Source organism: Diabrotica undecimpunctata, chromosome 2, assembly GCF_040954645.1.
Source record: "Diabrotica undecimpunctata isolate CICGRU chromosome 2, icDiaUnde3, whole genome shotgun sequence".
Lineage (NCBI taxonomy): Eukaryota > Metazoa > Arthropoda > Insecta > Coleoptera > Chrysomelidae > Diabrotica > Diabrotica undecimpunctata.
Genome location: NC_092804.1, coordinates 96,637,764 through 96,661,443, shown reverse-complemented (window position 1 = coordinate 96,661,443; position 23,680 = coordinate 96,637,764). Strand labels below are relative to the sequence as shown.

Here is a 23,680-nt window from a genome sequence, read left to right as displayed (position 1 = left end):
AGAGCAACAGAAGTACTTGCAACAATTTATAGACTATTTAGATGAGGGCGTAGACAAAAATATCTAAAACGAGGAATCAGATGAGTACTATGTTCCGCAAAGTAAACCAAATGGAGATGAAGCTTCTGGCGTATAAGACGTTTTTACTGTAATCCATAATAAAATTGAAATCGATACTGATGACAATGCTAATGGTGATGAAGATTTTGACGATTTTCAAGGAAGCTCTTAGCAAAGTGATTTTAGTCGAACACTAAAACATAATACTTCGATTGAAAAGGCGGGCACCGTACGTTCTACTAAAACTCTTTCTGTTAGAGATACATTCAAATGTGTTTTCAGTTACGTAATATGTGACATAATTATATGCGAAACCAATCGAAAAGCTAATGATGTTTCTGAAAACCTAGACAAACCTCAAAAAGTCTGAAATTCACTCAGGACAGAAGAATTTGATGTATATTAAGGTATTCTTTTTACAGCAGGAGTACGGCATTCGAATTCAGAGCACTCGAAAGATTTATGGAAAACAGACTTTCATGCTTTGTATCATCGGATTGTCTTACTGTGGATGAACAGTTATTCCCAAGTATGGCATCAAGGTTTGGTATGTTTGTGACGACGGTAATTCATATCCACTTACTGCATATATATATATATATATATATATATATATATATATATATATATATATATATATATCGGAAAAAAATTCAACCGAACCTGAAACTAATCATGATGAACGCGTAGTAAAAGATTTCTGTTACAGATATGTACAAACATTCTGGACGAAACATAACAATAGATAATTTTTTCACAAATCTTCCTTCCCCTAGCCCGTCTCCTGTTGTCTTAGAATCTATCATTAGTTGGTACTTTAAAAAGAAACAAACCATATGTTCCACAAGAAATGCTGCCTTCGTCAGAGCGTGAGCCTGAATCGTCATCATACGGCTTCAGCGCAGATCATGCCGATACCTGATATGACAAACATTGTAACTCACTTTTGCTTAGTTTAGAGGAGAGCGATTTAAAAACATTACCACATTTTATTTTTTTACTTCATCAGTTTTAATATTTTTTGTAGTTTTCTAAATCCATTTTATAACTTTTCTTCAACTTTTCACTTTCACATACCGCATTCTTGTTAAAATTACTGGTCCTGATTTAGGTCAAGTTACAATACCAAATTTTTCATGAATTTAAGGTGATGATATTTCAACAAAGTACGTTTCTTTGATTAGGTGCATATAAATGGTAACGATAATTATTAAATATTAGTTTTTTTATTCATTTTACCATAACGTGATTTTTTTACTCAAACAAGTATCTAAAAATTCACATTATACATAATAAAAAGAAGTAAATAAAATAATATCTGTTAGATATATTTATTAAAAAATGAGCATTTACAAATTACAAAACAGTTTATAATATATTTGCATAACAATAACCTTCCACAGATCAGTATCAAAGTAAAATTATAAACTTTAAATTTCCTTTTATAATAAAACAACGATACCTGTGATGAGGTATAGTTGAAATTTTTTTCAAATCAAAGCACGTGCAGAACATTTGTTCTCTCTTCAACCCTGATCCCCGGAGGAATGCAGTGGTCATCGTGATGTTGTGTATTGTCCGTCTCTAAAGATCTGTATCTCTGGTCATTTCTTTTAACTCATGCATAGATCTTTGGACATGCCTGTAATTTGATTGGTCTTGTTGGAGATCTTCCTCGTGATCTTCGGCCGTCTACCTTTTCTTGGATAATAAGTATTTCCATATTTTCTGTGTCTGCTCTCATAACATGTCCAAAGTATTTTAATTGTTGAAGATGAACTTTGCTGAATAGCCGTTTGCTGACTTTTAGCTCATTTAAATTAAAATATTTGTCCTGTGATCGGTCCACGGAATTCGTAACATTCTTCTCCAACAGAACATTTCAGTGGCGTATATCTTTCTTCTTACCGATTGCCACAGGGTCCAAGATTCACATCCGTAGGTTTGCAACATGTAAAGCATATTCGTTTTCTATTTGACCTTTTTCTGCTTTAGTGTTATGTAGATTACAAGTGGGACACTGATTTTTTTTCAGTGTAAAAAGCCGATATTAAACTCAGTATTGACTATGTTTTTTGAATAGCGTAATTAACCACATAAGTATCTGTTATGTTAAGTGTCCAAAATGTTTGTTTACAAACTTATAGTCGGTATTCTGCTAACTGCAAATTATATTCATATGTTCAGTTTCTTCTGGACTCTTTTAACTTTGCAAACTTTCTCTCTGAGAACATATCTAAATAAATATTCGCTTTGTTTGTCATGATCAGTAATTTTAAAAAAATATTAAATAAATTGAGTTATCATTTTCAGATAATTTTGATTTACATTATTTTCTGTTACATTTATCGTTACATCCAGGTCCCAATTCACTCATTTTCGTTAATTTTCCAGTTTGACTAGCCAATTCTTGAACAGAATTTCACAGTTTCTTCAAGACATTCATTTTCCAATCACTTGGATCCCTTTGTTTCTCCCTTGTACCTTTGGCGCATGTATAGTTTCCGCTGTCGATGTTTCTGGAGTATGTAATGCACTGTGAACATTTTTAACCTTATTTTTATCAGTAGAAGTTAGTTCGGTCATAAATGATATAGGTGTTATTATTTTTGTTTAAAATTCTAAACTAGTATTTTCACGCAAGTTTTTAAGATTTAAGACATGCTCACTATACTCAGCAGTTAATAATAAAGAATTTGCTTCTTGTCTATCGCCTTCCTGAATAGAAGAGCCTGGCAAATTGATTTAAATGTTATTTATAGTAATATTGCACTACCTTGCTTTCTTGTATTACAACTTACAATGAAGTTGTAAAAACTTACTAATAAATTTTTCGAGAAAAACATTGTATATAATGTTACAATGTTTTTATAAAAAATATTCATCAATAATAAAATTTTTCAATATTGTAACATTGGTTACAATGTTTTTTCCACCAAGTGATTTAAAATTTGCGCTTACAATGAGGTTATTTTGTTGAATATCTTTATATTTACATAAGATAGGATAAAGTTATTAGACCAAAATAAAGGTTATCCTATTATATAGATAGTATAGATGTTATTTAATTCATAGCCGAAAAACATTTTAAGTAGGGTTACAATGTTATTCATATCAGGTGTCGATGTTACCATTTGTTCGTATGTGCCAAAAAAGAAAAAAAGCGGTATCCTGTTGTCAACAATGCATGACAACGATAATGTTAATAGCACAAAAAATAAACCTGACATACTTCAGTACTATAATAAAACTAAAGGGGGCGTAGACAACATGGATAAATGGTTTCTCATTATTCCACTAAATGCAGAACTTGCGTTGCCTTATCTAGAAACGTATATCATTTATACAGAGAATAACCCACAGAGTGTTACTGAAACTAGTAAGGGTAGAACTTTTCTGCAAGACTTAGGGAAACAACTAGTGGTGCCTGCAATTTCTGCTAGATTTAAAATACCAAATGTATATAGAAATTTTTCATCAAGGACAGGAATCTCTTCGAGATTTCATTGGACGCCCCAAAATTGTTGGGAAGTGCTATATTTACATGACTTTATCGTCCACTATGTAACACAGTAAATATAAGTAAGTGCGGACAATGGTTCATAGACACTTAGCTTCATGATTTACTAAACGTTAGTGTAACCGGGTGCCACGGGTGTGGACGTAATGGTGTACTTTGACAGGTATTTTTAATATAATATATGCATTTGTTTCTTTGGTTTTTATTTTAAATCCCTTTGTACTAAGTAATTTTGGGAATATGGTAATGATTTACATAAAACAATTGCCAAGAATATTCAGGTATTTGGGTATAGACACAAAAGTTAAAGTTAATTTTTGTTCGTGTAAAACTTAGTATATCTAAGGATTGATAAGAATCGCGAAGATGTGACTACACCGTTTTGTATATTTCTTACAGTTAGGGAGGTTTCATACCTCCATGTCTTAAATTTTGAAATTTCAATTTCCCATATGAAAGAAAATTATTTAAATAACAATTTCTATATATTTGAGAAAATTTTTTGTGAAGTAACCAACATACGACGATATCTGGTTCACCTGACCCGATCTAACTTCCTGTTGGTATATTAGGATTTCTATATAAAAATTTAAAAATCGTTTGAAAATGTACTTTCTTTAGCATTAAAAAGAGCATTTATTGGTGCTATTTTCTACTTTAATTAGGTAATATCGAGAGGCCATCAGCTGCTGATGGTAACACGACAGTACTGACTACATTTTCGTTATCTTCTTCATTCGAAGTGGATACTTGAAGGTGTTGTGGTACTTGAATATGAACAGGTATCTGAATTTGGGAATTTGGAACCTAAAAAATGCAAAAAATTAACTACTGTGCTATACATTTTCTTAGTGCATAAAATATCATGTGTATACACTTTTTACTGAATTATTTCCATTTGTGCAGTAAACTTAGTAATTAATTTTGTACTATGTTGGTCAAATTTTGACTTCATTAAACGTTAGTATAAAAGTAGTTAAAAAGTAAAACTATTCCCATGAAGTTTATCAACAAAATAAAACTGCATCGATTAAAATAATAAAATAAAGGTTTAATAAATACTTCTTTTAAAAATTTAATAGTCGTTTCTAGATTATTTGTGATTATTGTTCATTCCTCAACTAAAGAAGTGCGTAGTAGTAAATTGTTTTCAGCTATAAATAATAAGCACTAGGAATTTTTGTTTTATGTTTCAGACAATAACTCGGTCAAAATATTCCCAAACTCAGGGAATGGGACGTTTTCAGTTCTTGAAAACGGAGTTATGGAGAATGGAACATTTTCAGTTCTTAAAAACTGAGTTATGAGATCTTGTAGCACAATAAGTGTGTAGGTAGTTACTAATAAAAACGAGAATTGATCAATTATTTATCGAAAGTTAAGTGTCATATCATATAATCGACTAAAATCGACTAAAAGAAAAACCACAAAAACACACACACACAAAAACAGACACACACAAAAACACACACACACACACACACATACACACACACACACACACACACACACACACACACACACACACACACACACACAAAAACACACACACACACAAAAACACACAAACACACACACACACAAACACACACACAAACACACACACAAACACACACACACACACACACACACACACACAACCACACACATACACACAAACACACACACACACAAACACACACATACACAAACACACACACACACAAACACACATACACAAACACACACACACACACACACAAACACACACACGCAAACACACACACGCAAACACATACACGCAAACACACACCACACACACACCCACACCCCGACACACCCACACCCGACACACCCACACCCCAACACACCCACAACCCAACACACCCACAGCCCAACACAGAACACACCCAGGCACGCACGCACGCAAGCATCCACCCACACCCAACCCACTCTCCTACCCACACCCAACCCACTCTCCTACCCACACCCAACCCACTCTCCTACCCACACTCAACCCACCCTCCTACCCACCCACCATCCATTTCAGCGCCGATTCCCTTTCAGGAAGGCCACGCAGCTCGAATTATAGCCAATGTCCAAAATTAGAGGAACGACTTTGCCACGTGCGAGAAACTACTGTGACAAATGATCAACGGTCATCTCAACAGCTAAGGCGAATCTATGGAGCGGTGAATGACAATGGAATGTTAAAAAGACAATACAGTTTGAACTTTACAGAACAAGGTTCCTTGATAACATCGATGAAGACATGAGAAATATGGGAATACGTGGTTGGCGACAGCGCATAGTTGTAAAGCCAGAAGACCTGTCTGGCAGGATATAAGTGCATGTAGTCAAATGCAAAATAAAAAGCTCCAAGTAAGACGGAATAGTATTAGAAATAATAAAGTATGGAGGAAAACACATCATACAAATGCTAAAAATCATTTTAATAGGATTTTTTATAAGCTGTTTGTGAAGATAATTACATTGCGACTAACAAACAAACTGGATAGTTATCAGCCTCGGAAGCAGGCAGAATTTAGAAAAGGTCATAGTACCATAGATCGTAATAAATTATTTTATATGGTAAATAATAGATCATCATTTTAAATGGTAAAAACAAACCATAATTTAATATTTTATATATCTACTACAAATTTAAGTACATTAGTTTTGTGTTGACAATTGTATCTCAAGTGAGTAGCACTTCATTTCGTAATATGTTTGTTATAACAACAAAATAACCTCCAAATAATACCTACCTAAAGAGACATTCAAACAACAATAATTCTACACAGAACTCTACTAAACCTCAAGATTCCCGTAAATTATTTTAAACATCCTACAAAAGAACAAGCCATAGTCACCTCCACCATTGAAGGTACAAAAATTATTTATTATAATTATTATTATAATTAATGTACTTTTTACCCCTCTAGAATTGCTAACAACGGGATATACATATACCTTTCTTCCAAAAACACTGTCGATTCACACCTTTCATGCTGTAAACATATTGAAATAAATGGATCTCAAGTCGAAGTAAGAAGACTTATTACTCCAGCCCAAAGACTTATAATATCTAATGCATGCCCTACAATCCCGAATGAAATAATTGGATAAAAATTACAAAAACTTGGTAATCACGCTGTTTCCATAATGACTCTTCTTCTAGTAGGTATGCCTGTAAGTGAGTACAGCCATGTTCTGAGCTTTAGAAGGCAATCGTTCATTACACCTATGGAAAATATGTACATCCCTGATTCTTTTAACATAATTCATGATAATACTTTCTACCGGCTATATCTTTCCATATACGGATTCGGCTGCCTCAAATGTAAAACCATTGATCACCAAGAATCAGAATGCAATCACATTACAAACCTAATCCGTCCAACTAGCGTCTTAGATCCAACCCAAACCACATCATCATTATCTAAACCTCATGGACCTAATGATAAAATATATTATTCTATGGAAACCGACCACTTCAAAAACATATCTCAAGATAATCCAGACACTTCGTCTTCTTCCAGAACAACATCACATCATGTAGATAACATCGAAAATAATACGACACCAGAAACAACGAAAACAATCCAAAAACCGATTCATCCATTTTTAATACCCTTAAACAATCTAAAAAAAAGCCCAAAACTTCTTTCAAAACCTCCCGAGAAGATGTCATTCATTAGAAACCATCAAAGACAAAATCGAACATAGATCACCTCCATTTGTACTAAATTTCAATGAAATATATGATTTTCTGGGACACATTTTACACTCTCAAAACCCTGAATTAATTTTAAAAGATTAATCTAACGAACCAGGTCAATAATTCAGATCCTAAATTTTGTTTATTACTATACACAAAACTCTAGATTAAAAAATATTATTATAAGGCTAAAGAAAAAAATAAACCCCAACCATTTTTCAGCTTCAACCAAGAAACCCACTTTCAACAAACTAACATCAATTTAAAACAATTTCAATCTTTAACCCTTCGATGCTAACCTATGGTCTCTGAGACCGACATCGCCGAAATTTGCCGAAAACAGCTGATCCGTTTCTATCAAAAGGCGGTGCATGGAAGTAGCTTTTGTTTGAAATGATGTCGTATGTTTAGTGTAAGAGCGGTGGTGACAGAGTGTGTGCATTTTTCCAGCTAGAATCAAAACCGGTCTCTGAGACCGAGGTTAGTAAACATGTTATTTTTCTATTATAAAATTCTTACTATAGTTCTCTTTTTGGCGTTTATTTTTAGTAGAAAAACGTAACTTATTGTTACAGCATATTTTTCATGGCACTAGGAGATTATGAAAGAGAAAAAGAGAGAATTCAAATGCTAAGAAATGAGTTGGAGTATGAATCTGACAATCAAAAAATACAAGACGATGACGATAATGAAAGCCTGTTTTTGACGAATTAGAAACTAAAGACCACAATACTGACACTGTGGAAGAATTTTAAGAACATAGTTCCAATGAAGATCTCGACGAAAATGGCCCTCTTTACAGAATTCCGTATTTTCTCTGAAAAGATAAGATTATCAGATGGAATAAGCATGATTCCTATTAAACAGCTGTACGTACCCGTGCCTAAAAGCTTGTTACGCAAGTGCCTGACGTGAGAGGAGTTGCAAAACAAAAAACACAAGTCCTCGAAATTGGAGTTTATTTTTTAAATTGAATTTATTGGAAATTATTTTCGAAAATGGCAAATAATGTTTAAGAAATATATATATAAATATATTTAACTAAAAGAGTACGCACAGACCTATAAAACAGCTCGCCCGATAGACGTAAGTGTGCTAAAGGCATTTCTGAGATTAGAACAAGAGTAACCACCAAAATGCTGCTGACCTTTTTACAACCAATGGGATGTCAATGAGATACCGATTGACAATGTACCCAGAAAAGTTTAGGTTTCTATTAGGAACTTTGCGTTTTGATGATAAAACTACTAGAGAAGAGCGCCAAACTAGCTGCAATAAGGGAATTTTTTGCATGAATAAAAAATTTCTTAAGTAATCATTCTATACAAGTTAGAATAAATGGAATCACAAATTCTCCCAAAACGCTAGACAATGGAATCTCTTTTTAGGTCCAACCCTATTTTTAGTGGCTCTTAATAGCATCATAAATGTAATTAGAGCTCCTATTAAAGCTAATATTTATGCAGATGATATTGTTATTTACACCAAAGCTAATAGCCTAGTATCAGCAACAAACATTTTACAATGTATATTAAATCTACTTTACGTTATTAATTATAAAAATAATGCTCACCATGTAATTAATTAATCATAAAATGATATACCTATAAAGCAGTCAATGGCAGTAAGTTTTTTAGGTCTAACTTGATAAAACATTAAATTGTAATGTGCACATTAATAAATTACAATAAGCATGCCAAAACCGGTTACACATACGTAAAGTATTGTCTAATAAAGTTTGGGGTGCAGACTAAAACATTAATCAACCTTTAAAAATTACTTAGAAATAAATTAGATTACGGTTGCATATGTTACGGTGCCGCAAGCAAAACGGCTTTAAAAAAAAAAACTAAAAAGCATACAATACGCAGCTTTGAGTTTAGCACTGGGTGACTTCAGAACTAGTCCTATTGGTAGCTTACAACTTTTGGCGAGAGAACCACTTTTATATATAACACGCCCTAAACTATATAGGGAAATATCAGCACAGGAACAAAATCCAATTTACAGTCCCAATATTGGTTCTATGAAACAAACTAAAAATATCACTCACCTTGTAGAAAAAATAAAATCTTACTTCGATGCGGATCAGCTAAGTCGATCTCTATAAGTAAATGTAAATTTTTCTCCATGGACAATTCAACCACTTACCAGTGATCTAACCCTCACAAAATACTCCAAATCAACTACAAATCGATCATCATCAAACATTTGTTCGGAAGTTATATCTCATTATCCCAATTATCTTCAAATCTTCAGTGATGCTTATAAAACTCGTGACGGACATGCTGCTGCATGCTACTGTAAATATACTACTCACTCTATATCCATACGAACTGCTGCATTCTCACAGGTGAGACGATAGCCATTTTGGAAGTCTTCATTTTCATCAAAACGCGTACCGAGGATAAATGTGTCATCATCACAGACTCATTAAATGCCCTATTGGGTGTAAAACAAATATACCCTACAAATCCAATGTTTCGGAAAATAGAAAATAAGTTAAATATAATTCAACCCTCGAAAAGAAGTAGCATTTATCTGGGTACCGTCGCATGTAGGAATAGCTTGAAATGAGAAAGTGGACAACCTAGCAAACAAAAGTCGAATAAACTCACAATATAAAGCAAAATTAAGAAATTACCCACACACCGACCTTAAAAAACTTTAATTAAAACTAACTGTACAAATATATGGCAAAACCACTGGAAAGATACAGGAATAAAAAAAATGAAATATCTCCTCTTGTGAAGACCATCTTGAATAATGCATTAAATAAAAGAGACCAAGTAAAAATTAATCGACTAAGAATTGTACATACAGCACTAACCCATAAATTCTTCATCAAAAAAGAATCGTCATCAACCTGCAGAAACTGTTCTCTCCCATTGGGGTGAAGCATATTCTGATCGATTACCAGCACTACGAAGAACAAAGAAGATGACATCAAAACCACCTTAACTGTAAACACCGATCATGTATTAAATTATTTAAAAGATTTGTTTATATACATCTATTTAATGAAAATAAATCGAACGCTTGTGAACGGTACCCCACTAATAACCCTGCGTGGTTGATGTGGATTGTATGTTTCTAAAAAAAAAAAGCAAAAAAATAACATTCCTGTATAGCTATGGTAAATTACGAGAAGGGATATATATATATATATATATATATATATATATATATATATATATATATATATATATATATATATATATATAATCAGAATCAGAATCAAAATCATTTTGGCTATACTCAATGACAAGGTAGATGAACTATTAGACACTTTTAATGGTTATGACCCCTACATCCAGTTCACTATAGAGAGGGAAGATGGTAATTGGTCCGTCCCCTTTCTCGACATAAGGATGATCAGGGAAACCAACAACATCAAAATAGATTGGTATCAAAAACCGACCCATTCTGGTAGATACCTTAACTACAACTCATACCATAATAATTCTACCAAAGTCAACTCATTCAAACAGATGAAAAATAGAGTAACAAAACTATCAGATCCTTCATTTCATACAAAAAACCTACAAATCCTACAGAAACTTTTTATTTCAAACGCTTATCCAACACCATTAGTTAATAAGATTTTGTTTAATACTATCCATGACGAAGATATTTCACCTTCCTTCGCGACTAACAATGCTGATCCTGATGTCTTAAGTGGGAACCCAGTCTCTGATACTCCTATAAACAAATATTTTTCATTACCATATTTCAGAGATATCACTCCGGGGTTAACAAGGATTCTGAAAAGTGTTGAAAATAGCTTTGGCAATAATAATAACAACATTAAACTTAATGAAGCTTGTAGATCAGCCCTAACAATTAATAATCTTTATTCTAAGATAAAAGATAAGACTCCCACAGATAGGCTTAGTAATATTGTCTACAACATTCCATGTCTCTCTTGCAACAATTCCTACATCGGTCAAACATCTCAATTATTGAAATCACGTATTACACTACACAAAAGTGATTCTCGACTTCACCCTGACCGTTGTGCATTAGCCAAACATGTCCATTCCACTGGTCATCTCATGGACTATACCAACACCACAATTCTCCACCGTGAGAACAATAAATCTAAAAGAGAGTTCATTGAAATGTCTTATATTTTTCTTAACGATTTCTCCATTAATGTTAAGAGTGACATCAAGAATCTAAGCGATATATACCACCTGTTACTTAAATCAGATACCAAGAACAATACTATATCACAGATTACTAACTTGACTGATATATCCATTAACAACTAACATACCTTTATAATTAATTTTCATTAACAAAAAATATATAACATTCCCTTGCTTTTCTTAGATACGTCTCAATAAGATTCAATAATACATGAACAATATAATATAATTAAATAAAGAAAATCAAAATAATATTTCCCTTTACTGGGATTTAAATTCATTCGTTTTTTACCAATGAACCTTAACGACATAAAGATTCATACCAACTATAATGAAGTTGTCAGCGCTTGCGTTCTGGCTTAAACAGAACCTCACTTTTAACTATCTAAAAATCAAAAATTTAGTTATTGCCGACATTTCAAAGAATTACCTCCTTTTAAATGTAGTTGCATTGGGTTTTTCGATTAACCTTGGGTAAGCCTTTACGTGTCAAGTTCGAAGCTACCATACATTTCAATTCTTATAAAAAACTTTTTTTGCACATAGTAACAAAAAAAAACACCACTATGTTACTAGCAAAGTTTTTTAATATTCTAACTCTACAATTCTAAGTTACGGTAAGATCAATAATGTTTTAATAGATAATATATGGTAGCTAATTATAATTTATTCTCTTTCAGCCCTGAAGAAGCCAAATTAATTCTCTTTGGCGAAAACGTTCGGCGAAACAATTGATACACATTAGAGTATTTCTTGCAGATTTCCCCAATATTTAAGAGTTTACTATATATATATATATATATATATATATATATATATATATATATATATATATATATATATATATATATATATATATATATATATATATATATATATATAAAAGTGCACTCGTAAGTGAATGGGATGTTTTCGGTCAACTTGGAGATAAAAAAGACAAGAGTTGTGCTACTTTATCTATTTATTGAAGACGTTTCGCCCACTGTTCAATGAGCATCATCAGTTCATCTAAAAGAGTGTTATTAGCGATACATCTAATATGAAAAACAATTAAGTAAATGATCTTACCTTTAAAAGATCTGTAGCATTAAAATGTTATTATTGCGAAGAAACATCAAAAATTAATCTACTACATCAGCAAAAACAAAGAAACACAGAACGCCAGAAGATTCCCAATTTAAGTAATTTTATATTAATTTTTTTTTAATTTCACTTTTGAAAAAAAAAATTATATAAAATTACTTAAATTGGGAATCTTCCGGCGTTCTGTGTTTCTTTGTTTTTGCTGATGTATTTAGTAGATTAATTTTTGATGTTTCATCGCAATAATAACATTTTAATGCTACAGATCTTTTAAAGGTAAGATCATTTACTTAATTGTTTATCATATTAGATGTATCGATTTTTTTCCTTCGATTATAGCCTTCATAATCAGCTGCAACAACTCGTACTTATAATTTCTAAGTATGTGCCCCAAATATGCTGTCTTTCGCCTTTTAATGGTGGTGAAAAGTTCTCTGTCTCTTCCCATTCTGTGTAACACTATTTCGTTCGTAATATGATCGGTCCATGGTATCTTCAAAATTCTCCTAAATAGCCACATCTCAAAAGCTTCTAGTTTTCTCATTAAGTCAACATTAACATTCCAGGCTTCGACACCATAAAGACGAATAAAGTGGATATAACATTTTACCATTTGTTGTGGTATTAAAAATTGAAGGGTAAAAGTATTAAATGTACGATGAAATCAATATTTCAGAGATTATAGAAAATAAAAAAAAAGACTCCGAGCTGCCTGGAATTAACCAAAGGTAATCTTAGTCATAAATAATCTTTTGTATAAATATAACAAGTAAAATAGTGCGGGTACAATGACAAGAAGTTAACGATGGTTTTTCCCCATAAGCTATAAAGTGTTCCGTAAGCCGGATTTGCGCCATGAAAAGGACAATAGAAATAGTTAATAAATAAATGATTGTTCGGAATATGTAAATACCCAGTAGAAATTAAGTGACCTTGTAGAAATAATATGAATTTCTGGTACAAATTTGTGCTTTTCCTACTTGTATTCTACGTATCGCTGTTTATTTCGGAACGAGAGATTAAGTTTGGCGAGAGGAAAAGAGGCTGGCATCATTGGAAAGGTACATGCATTCGAAGGAGAGCATTGAAGACACTAACTTGCAATATCTTGTTTAATATTGCCAATATGCCACATAGGAGGCTGCTGAGAACTGATAGTTCATTTTGCATAGAACAAGGAATTGGACAACTCAAGGCAGAGGAAGCGTTTCAACGGGAGAAACATTCATAATATATTAAATTTAATAATTTTGGGTTAAAAAATATATCATATTAGTAACGTGTGAATAAGTTGTCGATAGTCGAAGGAGATCAAATTTGTTCTGAGAGGGGACACGGAGCTGTGGAGAGAATTGGATAATTCATACAAATTTTTCTTGGTACAATCGTTATATCAAAATTGCATTAGGAAGGACACTGAATATTATTTGATTTGTTTATGTAGAATAATAAGCTGTATCTTAGATTGTAGTTGTATTATATTATCCATGCATTATTGAAGGTTCACGTACGTAGAACGAATTTTGTTTGATAAACATTGTATGCTAATAATTTTTGGAGGTATTTTAATCAGTTTATCTTATTACATTATTTTCATATCATATTATGTTGTTTTATTCCGTTATTCTTTGGACCTAACCCATCAGCTGTAAAGTATAGACATTGAAGCACGAGTAAATCCTGAGATAACAAAATTGAAAGGTGTGATATAAATCACACTTTTAATAATGTTTTATATATATTTTTTGTAAAGTTTTAAAATTAAAATTCTAGATATCACATTAATATAAATATATATATATATATATATATATATATATATATATATATATATATATATATATATATATATATATATATATTAGAAGAATTAGGCTTAATATGTTGTTTACTTTAAAATTGTCCCCTAAGGTGTATATTTTATCATATTTTCATATTAAATAATTTCAAATAAAAATAAAATAAAATATTTTCTTACTTTATTTAACTAAGATTCATTCAACTTACATTTTATTAATTATTTTGTCACTGTTACATTTACATATGTGAAATAATTGTTTCTGATCAAATAGTTTAATATAATTTTGTAATTAAAATTGATTCATAGAATCTTTATTAGCCTCAGTTCCAAATGTTATGAACCTTGGACTGTTGGAAGTTGAATCAATCTTCACCTGTTGGCTGGCTATTCAGCCACAACGTAGACTATTTAAATACGCCTTGCTATTCTGTCATATTTTGACCTCAAGGCCACTGTCTTTTCTAGTTGGTTGGCGTGGTTTCTATTTTTGTTGCTCCAATTTACCCGGCAGCAACTAAGAAGCTTAAGAGTGGTAACCTCATTATATATATTTTTTTTAAATATCACTATAATTCAATCTTAATCAATTTAATAATGTTACCTAAAGTTAAAATTAAAGTTAGTTAAAAAATTAAATTAAGTTTTTTACATATTTTTTATATACATGTACAATTGCCACATGGTCTTTTGCTGTGCTAAGTTTGAGTTAATTTGTAAACTGTATTTAGTTCCAATTAATTGTTTATACAACGTAATCTTATAATGTCCATTGTCGTAAGCTTCTTTACATATTTAATATCATTGACTGCTACATATCTTTTAGAGGTAACACACTTATAATAACTTTTCTATGGATGTTTGGTTTTTCATATTGTTCTTTTTAGATGAACTGATGATGCTTTCTGATTAGAAAGCGAAACGTCTTCAATAAATAGATGAAGTAGCCACCTTCTTTGTCTTTTTTTTCTCCACTTTGACCGAAAAACCCACCACTCTTCGAGTGTTCCTTAATTTATATTGGATTGACGGTTGTACTCCTGTTCTCGATATATATATATATATATATATATATATATATATATATATATATATATATATATATATATATATATATATATATATATATATATATAAAGTGAAACATTGCAAGTAAAACCAGGAGAAAAAACAGAAATGACTACAGAGAGGGGTTAGACAACGAGAATCTATCTCACCCAAGCTATTTACATTAGCTCTAGAAGATATGTTCCGAACTTTAGAATGCAATAATAGCAAAAGACAGAGAAGAATTGCAGAAAATACTATACGACCTAAATACAAAATCAAAAGAAATAGGACTAATAATAAATCTAGCAAAAACTAAATATCTAACAAACGAATCTCTAGATATGTATAACTGAGGATATAATTCTGGACAATATTAATATAGCAAAAGTTGAGTCGTATATATATTTAGGACAAAAAATTTAAATTGAAGATGTTCCTTAGCATGGGCAGTATTCAGAATATTACAAACAGTATTTAAATCAAACTTATCAAATACTTTAAAGGTAAAAACTTTCGATCAGAACATATTGTCGGTTCTGATACATGGACCTGAAACATGGGCTTTTAACAACAACATAGTCCACAAAGTTCAAGTGATTCAGAGAGCTATGGAATGGAGAATACTCAACATTAAGCTCAGCGATCGCAAGTCCAATGAAGAAATAAGAAGACGAACAAAAGTTACAGATGTTATCCAAAAGATTGCCATGTTAAATAGCGACCAAGAGCAAATGAGAGAAGTAGGTGCAAACGTCAAACAGATAAACTGATGACATCAAGCGAATGGTTGGTCACGAATGGATGCAAAAACAACAAACAGAAATGAATGGACACACCTAAGGGAGGCTTACATCTGACGATAGATGGAATAGCTGTTGATGATGATAAGTAAAATAGTTAAAATCTATTAAAACCAGTGTAATTGCCTGGTACTGAAATATAATCTTCTATATAGTATCTTTGAAAATGACGATAGTATGGAATTTAAGATACATGATTGTATCTGTGTATCTGAAATATTGCGTTACATCAGGTAGGTCCCTTGGCATTATGGAAACGTTGCAAAGGATCTGAGAACGGTTCTATTGAGCAAACTGGAAAGATTTAAAAATATAATGCCAAAAATGCGAATGTGTGCAGCGAGCAATATCCATTTGGTAAAAAGGGGGTACACCTGAAACAGTTAGATGTTGGCAATTCTGTGGACAGGAGTAATTGATATTGCAGAATAGTGCTCACAAACTAACGATGGCAATAAATATATCCTGGTGGCAATGTATTATTTTACAAAATGGACTAAGGCATATTATTAAATCCCAAATCAGGAGGCTTCTATGGTTGCAGATATATCGATTAAAGAGTTTTTCAGCAGTTTTGGCATTTCCTTATAAAACTACTCAAACCAAGGGCGAAATTTCGGTTAGATACTTTTCCAAAACGCTTGCCAATCGTTTGTTGTTGACCATAAGACCAGAACGATTTCCTTGCATTCTCAGCCAGGTGGAATGATCGACAGAATGAATCTAACGATAGGAAGAAAACATATTTTCAAATTTGTATCCGAATATGAAACAGATTGGTACCAACACATTATTCGTTCCTGATGACCTACCTATCGGAAATCAATGAAACCACTGGCGAAATTCTCGCTTGTGTGATGCTGGGTCGTAAAGTTTGTCTGATGTCTAACTTTGAGTTCGGTTGCAAACTTTAGGAAGAAAAGTTGATAGGCAAAGAATACATCGACAAAATGAAGTTAAGGATGAACAATATCCACAGCCTTGCCCGAAATATATATCCACATAGCCAGTGATAGGATGGAAGATCAATATAATTATCTAGGATTTACAAATATAATACAAGACAAAAGTCCGTATGAAATTAAAAAGAGAATATATGATTTAATACAGCAAATTAAGAATCTGTTAAGAGGGAAACCACACCGTTAAACGGGTCCACATGAAGTTTTGTCCTTTATGTCGGCTCAAATGATAGAAAAGCAAGAAAGCCCCAAAATCAAAACATGAATAGTTGCCGACCGAGTTCCAACGAATTTATATCATTTTATGCATATAGTATACCAGAAGAGTCTCAATAGCCTATTGTGTCGTCCAAGAACTAAATATCATCAAAATAATCTCTTTAGTATATAACAAAAAGTTCGGTCGATTGGATGAGTTGAAAAATAAGCAGCCTATAGTTCATTAAGTTCTTCGTTTAGAAAATGACCTTCGATCGTTGATTTACCTGGTGACCAGTATTTACAGTGAAACAGTAAGTATGGCGCACGTTAACAGCTCTAAAATAAATTGTATGCCAAGTATGGTTGACGTGATTGTTTAAGAGACTGGCGTACAAACTACTGGTGTATTTATTTATATGATCTAAAGGGATAGTGCTTGTCAAGAATAATGAATTGTTACTACTTTCACTAAGGCTTGTTCAGAGCTGAAAACACCGAGAAAATGCCGGGAATTGCTGATCGGGTCGGTCAGTAATAGGGTGTAATATAAAATATGATGGTTCTGAAATTATTTTCTTGTGTTATTTTTATTTATCTACTATATTTAGTGGAAATTCATCATAATTTTAATTAAAAATGCGTTATATTTTAAACTTCTAGTTCGGAAATCGTTGTTAAAGTACAAAAATAAACCAATTATTTTGTTTTGTTAGTTGGTAATACAAAAAATTCTTCTAATTAATTTTATCTGCCTTATTTATAATGATAATTCAGACATATATTTCAGACATAAACATTTTAAAATAAAGAACTTTGTCATGACATTGTCAATATTTTTGAATTTGATGTTAATATCGTAAAATTTTAATAAAATCCCCCTGTATATTACTTTAATTTTTGTAAATATTTTCTTACGAAATAATTTTTGTTGACCGTGCTAATAAAATTTCCTTTATAATGTTACCATCCAGTGTAATCCTAACCTAAATATTTTGTTTCCCGGGTTTATGATTATATTGTGAATCTTCTGTACAAAACAACCTTTAAATACTATAAATCTTCGACGAACCTTGTTCAAATAATTTACCACTTATTATTGCAGACAATATCTCGTTAAAGTCCACCCTAAAAGTGGCCACTGACCACACACAAAACACGAACTAACGGTATCGTTCTATTTAAATATGTTCCTATAAAAAGGCATATTTTTTAAATTTTAGTTTATGTTCCGCTGTGCAGGATGTAAATAAAGTTCGAAAGGTGTTTTGAGACCCCTTTCCAAGGGTAAGATATTTTTTGTACCTTTTGTTTCTTTATATTTTTATCTTTTGTTTCTTCGCCTATTTGAATTTGTATTTTCTCCATCTATTTAGGGTCCCAGGTTGTCCCAGATTGTCTCAAGGTAGTCCCAGTTAGTTCAAGCTCGCTGATTTAGAAAATCCAAATGTATCTCAAGTTGGGAATGCAAGTATCTCAGGAAATCGACTTGGGAGTCTCGAGTCAGTCCAAGTTTAATCCAAGTATAGGCCCCAGTCGATCTTAGGTTTTGCCCTGATTATCAATCACAGTTCAACTCATCTAAGTATTCAAGATTTGACTGAACCGAAGGTTAATGTCCAGTCGATCTGCTTTACACCTCTTTAGAAGTTATTGTGAGCAGTTTTCCTTACCTTAATCAACCGATCCAAGTCATGTAAAGAAAATTCATACAAAATGCAAGAAACTGGATATAGACGTTAATTTTCTTACATCTTTGGTTATATATGTTGATAGTGCATATTTCATGATTCTGTATTACGTAGTTAAATTCAATTAATAATTTTAGTAGTTTTATTATTTTAAACATGTTTATATCACAATGAATAAACGAAACAGTACATTTTATTTAATATTTTTGGTATTTATCATCTAATTGCATGTTATGTTTTATTTACATAAAAAGTTAATCCATTGCAAAGAGGACTATTTCTCATGCTTATAATATGTATAATATATGATAACTTTATTGATATGTGATATATTTGAATATTTGAAATGATATTTAACTACCTTATATGATTACTTTATCTTATTCTTTTATTTGATTATATACGTATGATATTTGATATTTTGGAATATATTGTGATCATCTTTTATTTTATTGATTCGCATTTTTCTCATTGTTTTGTGAATATCTCATTTGTTTTTTTTTTAGATTCAAACATTTAAAAATAGTGACGCCCTTTTTTAAGAGTTGTGTTATTCTGTTTCTTTTTTGTTGATTTGTATCTATTTTTTCTTGTGTTTCTCACCTCTTTAAACAACACCGCTCATAATCTACTAGGACTGAGCAATGGTGCCTCGAGCCAATAGCGTACCGGTGATCAAGTTTATTTCTTCATAATCTAGGTCACTAGGTATGGGGCCTATCGAGATATCCTTGATTTTCTCTTGATCTTGTTATTCATATCATTTTTAAATCTATAAGACAGCAAAGATATACAAATTCTGGAACAGCTTTGATAGTTCGCCCTTTTATAATTAAGTTTTGCATCTGTCTTTAAGGAATTGCAGGTAATGCCATATACTTTTTTTTTCTGGATGTTTATACATGTCCCATAGTTGTTTAAGGTTCCCGTAGTTGTGAGAATCCTTCTTTAAATGCAGATTAGCTTCCTATAATGTCTATATCTTCTGCATATGCAAAGATTTAGATACCCTTATTAAATATTTTGGCTCTGGTGTTAATTCCAGAAGTTTTCATGACTTTTTCAATGGCTAAATCTGCAAGAGAATGTTTCATCTTCTCTAACGCCATTATTAATTGTAATTGTGGGAGACCTAACCGAACTTTGCTCACTACATTTTCGAGTATTAGTTTTATTAAGTTTATAAAGTATTTGGTACTCACTATTAAGTTGTATTCAAACTCTCGCGTTACGTTGTAAAATACCTTCTGTTTATGGTGTCATAAGCCGATTCAAAAGTAACAAAGATATAATATCAACGCCATATATTCCTTTGTCTTTCCCAGAAATTGTCTTAGTGTTGATTTTTATTTAATGGTCGACTTTTCCGCCCGAAAATCAGTTTGATACTTTCCTATTATATTCTCTGCACAAGGTCTTAGGCAAGAGCATAGGTCGTAAGAAAATATTTTTTGAGTTGCATTTAGTAAGGTGATCTTACCCTCTGTATAGTGGCATTCAAACAAATTATTATTTTTCTTAATGGTGCATATTATTCCAATGTTCTACTCGGCTGATAACTTACGTTGTTTCCATATTTCTACTATCAATTTGTATACATTAAATATAGTTTCATCTGGCAATTTTAAGTCGTTTTGGTGGTGTGTTGTCTGTTCCAAGTTTTTGTATCACCCGCCGAACTTCATCAAAGATTGGTAGATCATTTTTTGATTGTATATATGCTTTTATCTTTGTTTGCTATTTATAATATCCCGTCCAGCAGTTGAATATATCTTGCGTGTTTGTTAATAGAGTTCTTCCGTATCTTTAAAGTGAATTGTTTTTTGTTTAATTTTGTTCTTGTGAAGTTTACTGTTCTATAAAATATTCTATATTCCATTTTCGTATTCAGATGTTTTTCGAAATATGCTCTATTTTTTACCTGTATATTGTCTTTTCTTTCCTTTATTTCACTCGGTTTTCTTCCATCAATGATCTCGTTGTTCTGGCCTGCAATTTAATATTTCCTGTATTTTTGACTTCGGTAACTTACTTATATTTCTCATCAAACAAATAATTTCTTTGTACTTGCTATTTATTATCTACCTATATTAAGTGTTATCTACCTATATTAAGTCATCTGCGATTTTGTGAAGTTCAGTTTTAATTTTTCTCCATTTTTCATTAATTTGGATACTGTACTTTTCACTAGTGATGCCTAATCTTGTTTCTAAGTTTTCCGATATCGTTCTAAGGTGTCTTTTCTTCTTTCCTTTCTATCTAACTGTTCTATCTATTTTATTATTTTTACGGTTCAAAGTTTTTATTCCATTATCATCACTCGCATTTATCTATTCATGTAGTTCATACTTTTGAGTACTACTAGAGTAGCACAGAACAAAACGCCCTTGTTCTCTATTATCTATTTTCGCATGAATATCTCCGACGATAATAAGTCACTTTTGGAGCCATTTTTGTAAGCATGTAAAGCTTTTTTTAAATTCTTCATTCTTCTTCCGATGAAAGTGATTAGGCTATAGTTAAGAATTTCCCTTGATACTTATTTTTAATATTCTGTGGTTAATGGATTTGATAGTACAGCTTGTTTTTGCCTGGTTGCAACAATGAATGCGACTCCAAAAGAATGTTAATGACCACTGAAATAGATTGTACGAAATGTAGATCTGTTATGTCTAGCTTATATTTACCAAAAGTGTCCGATAAAACTCTCAGTGTACTTGTTCGATACAATGTTCTTACTTTACATGTTCTCAGACTTATGTCTGTATTTGTTTTGGCCACATCATCGTTTTTCTACGTCCGTGTTTCTGTTTGACGTAATCGATATATTTTTAAGTATATAGTCCAACAATTTTATAATAGAACCATTTCTTCTCATCAACGTTATCAATCATCAACCATAAACCAGCTCGTTAGCGCTGACCCTGAAACGTCACAAAGTATTTTCAATTTAAATTGTGGTTAACTCCCATTAATACAGTAAATATTATTAAAATCAAATTTTGCATATAATTTCACATCACAATTTCAAAAGATACATTTTTATAAAAAATATAATTCAGATTATTTACAAATTTGTTTATATTAAATATGCAACCTCTTATTATATAATATATTATATGATGATAAATAAAACGTAAAATACTTACTCCACCGACACTAATGGTAACTTGGGCAGTACTTGTACTTGACGTAATTGAATCTTTGAGTAATCCCTGCGTTCTCTCTGCTTGTTCTGCTTGTTCTTTTATTCTTCTAGTGATGTGAGACCTAGCATGTTTCCTCAAGTGATCCTTTCTATAGAATCTAAAGATGCAAATAAAAATTTGTTTAAACAACTAGTTGGTTTTCTTATTTCCTTTAATAATGATAACTATTTTTTTTTTCAAAAGCTCCGTTCTGGTGCAAATGGCTCATGTATTTAACGTAAGTTCATATTCTAAAATAAACTTCTATTATTATTCTTAAGAACTCATTATGAAATATTGAAAATATTACAATGTATTCAAAGGTAAATGTCTCTTAGTAGTGGGATAAGGTATACAATACACTGACTAACACGTAAAATCGTACAGAAAAACGGAAGCGAGGGCACAAGCGGTAAAAAGCAAAATGAAACCAAAATATCGAAGAGAACTACAAAAAATTAAATCGTGAACACTAAAAGGCTTAGAAAGGTGTGTTTAGGGCAAACATGAAAGGGAGTCAGTCCCAATACAATTTGGAAAAAGTGGCTAGTTTTACAACAGATACTGCAATTGAAATACGGAGGAGACCTCCAGGAAAGAAAACTGAGAATAAACACATTTGGTGATGTTTAAACGCAATTCAAAACAACTCACTACCAAAGAGTTCTTGCTATTTGTTGAATGTTTGTATAGGCACATAAACGTTTAAAAAACTTAGTTGCAGGAGGTGGGAGTTTATCACTTAAAATCAAAATTTGAAATTTATTGAAAATATTTATAATCAAAAATGATTATGAATATATTTTTTTCAAATTTAATGAACAATATTACTTTAAGAAAATAATAATTTGGCATAAACCAAATTTTCAAGATTTTTTCGCGAGCTATTAGTGTAGAAAATTTTATTTCTATTATTGAAATCGTAGAAGCCAAAAATTTATTTTATATTACCAGATTCATGCTTCTTTTATTATTATTTCAAAAAGTAGTATACATTAGTTATCTTGTTGCCACGTTATCTATTATTTGGATTGTGATTTAAATGTGGGAGTTTTGCTAAACAAGTACTTATTTTTTATTTTTATTTTATTTTATTTTATTTATTAAATAGACGAGATCACCCCATTACAGCATTATAACATATTTTTAATCTAATATATCTTATAACTACACTCTAAAATACAATACTTAGAAATAATTCTAGATTTTACTATAAATCATGGTTTAAAATTGATTTAAACTTAAATTAAAAGGATCTACATCACAGTGACTATTTAAAAATGTTTCTTTAAGCCAGACGGATTCTCATGTTACAGATCCAAACTTGTCAGTCTTTTTAAATTCAAATTGTAGCGTGTTGCTTTTTTATTCAAAATGTTTACTTTGATGTATCTGTCAGTTAATGAATATTTTATTTCAGCACATTTTCCTTCAATGGAACATTAAATTTTGCTCACAGTGATTAAATTTCAAGAAATT

The 23,680-nt window shown here is 31.5% G+C and overlaps 1 protein-coding gene across 5 annotated transcripts in view; it reads right to left on the bottom strand.

The window, feature by feature from the left end:
• Positions 1-4,175: 4,175 nt before the first annotated feature.
• LOC140434743 (uncharacterized) overlaps positions 4,176-23,680 on the bottom strand; it is a 147,762-nt gene continuing 128,257 nt past the window's right edge. For 4 of the 5 annotated variants that reach the window (XM_072523235.1, XM_072523232.1, XM_072523233.1 and 1 more), the window contains 2 exons: positions 22,163-22,319; positions 4,176-4,387 (listed from right to left, as the gene is read on the bottom strand). In XM_072523235.1, the coding sequence (XP_072379336.1) occupies positions 4,238-4,387; positions 22,163-22,319 (307 nt within the window). In that variant the 3' untranslated portion in view covers positions 4,176-4,237. The remainder of the gene's footprint in view (positions 4,388-22,162; positions 22,320-23,680) is intronic. The other variant, XM_072523236.1, reaches the window with a different exon arrangement.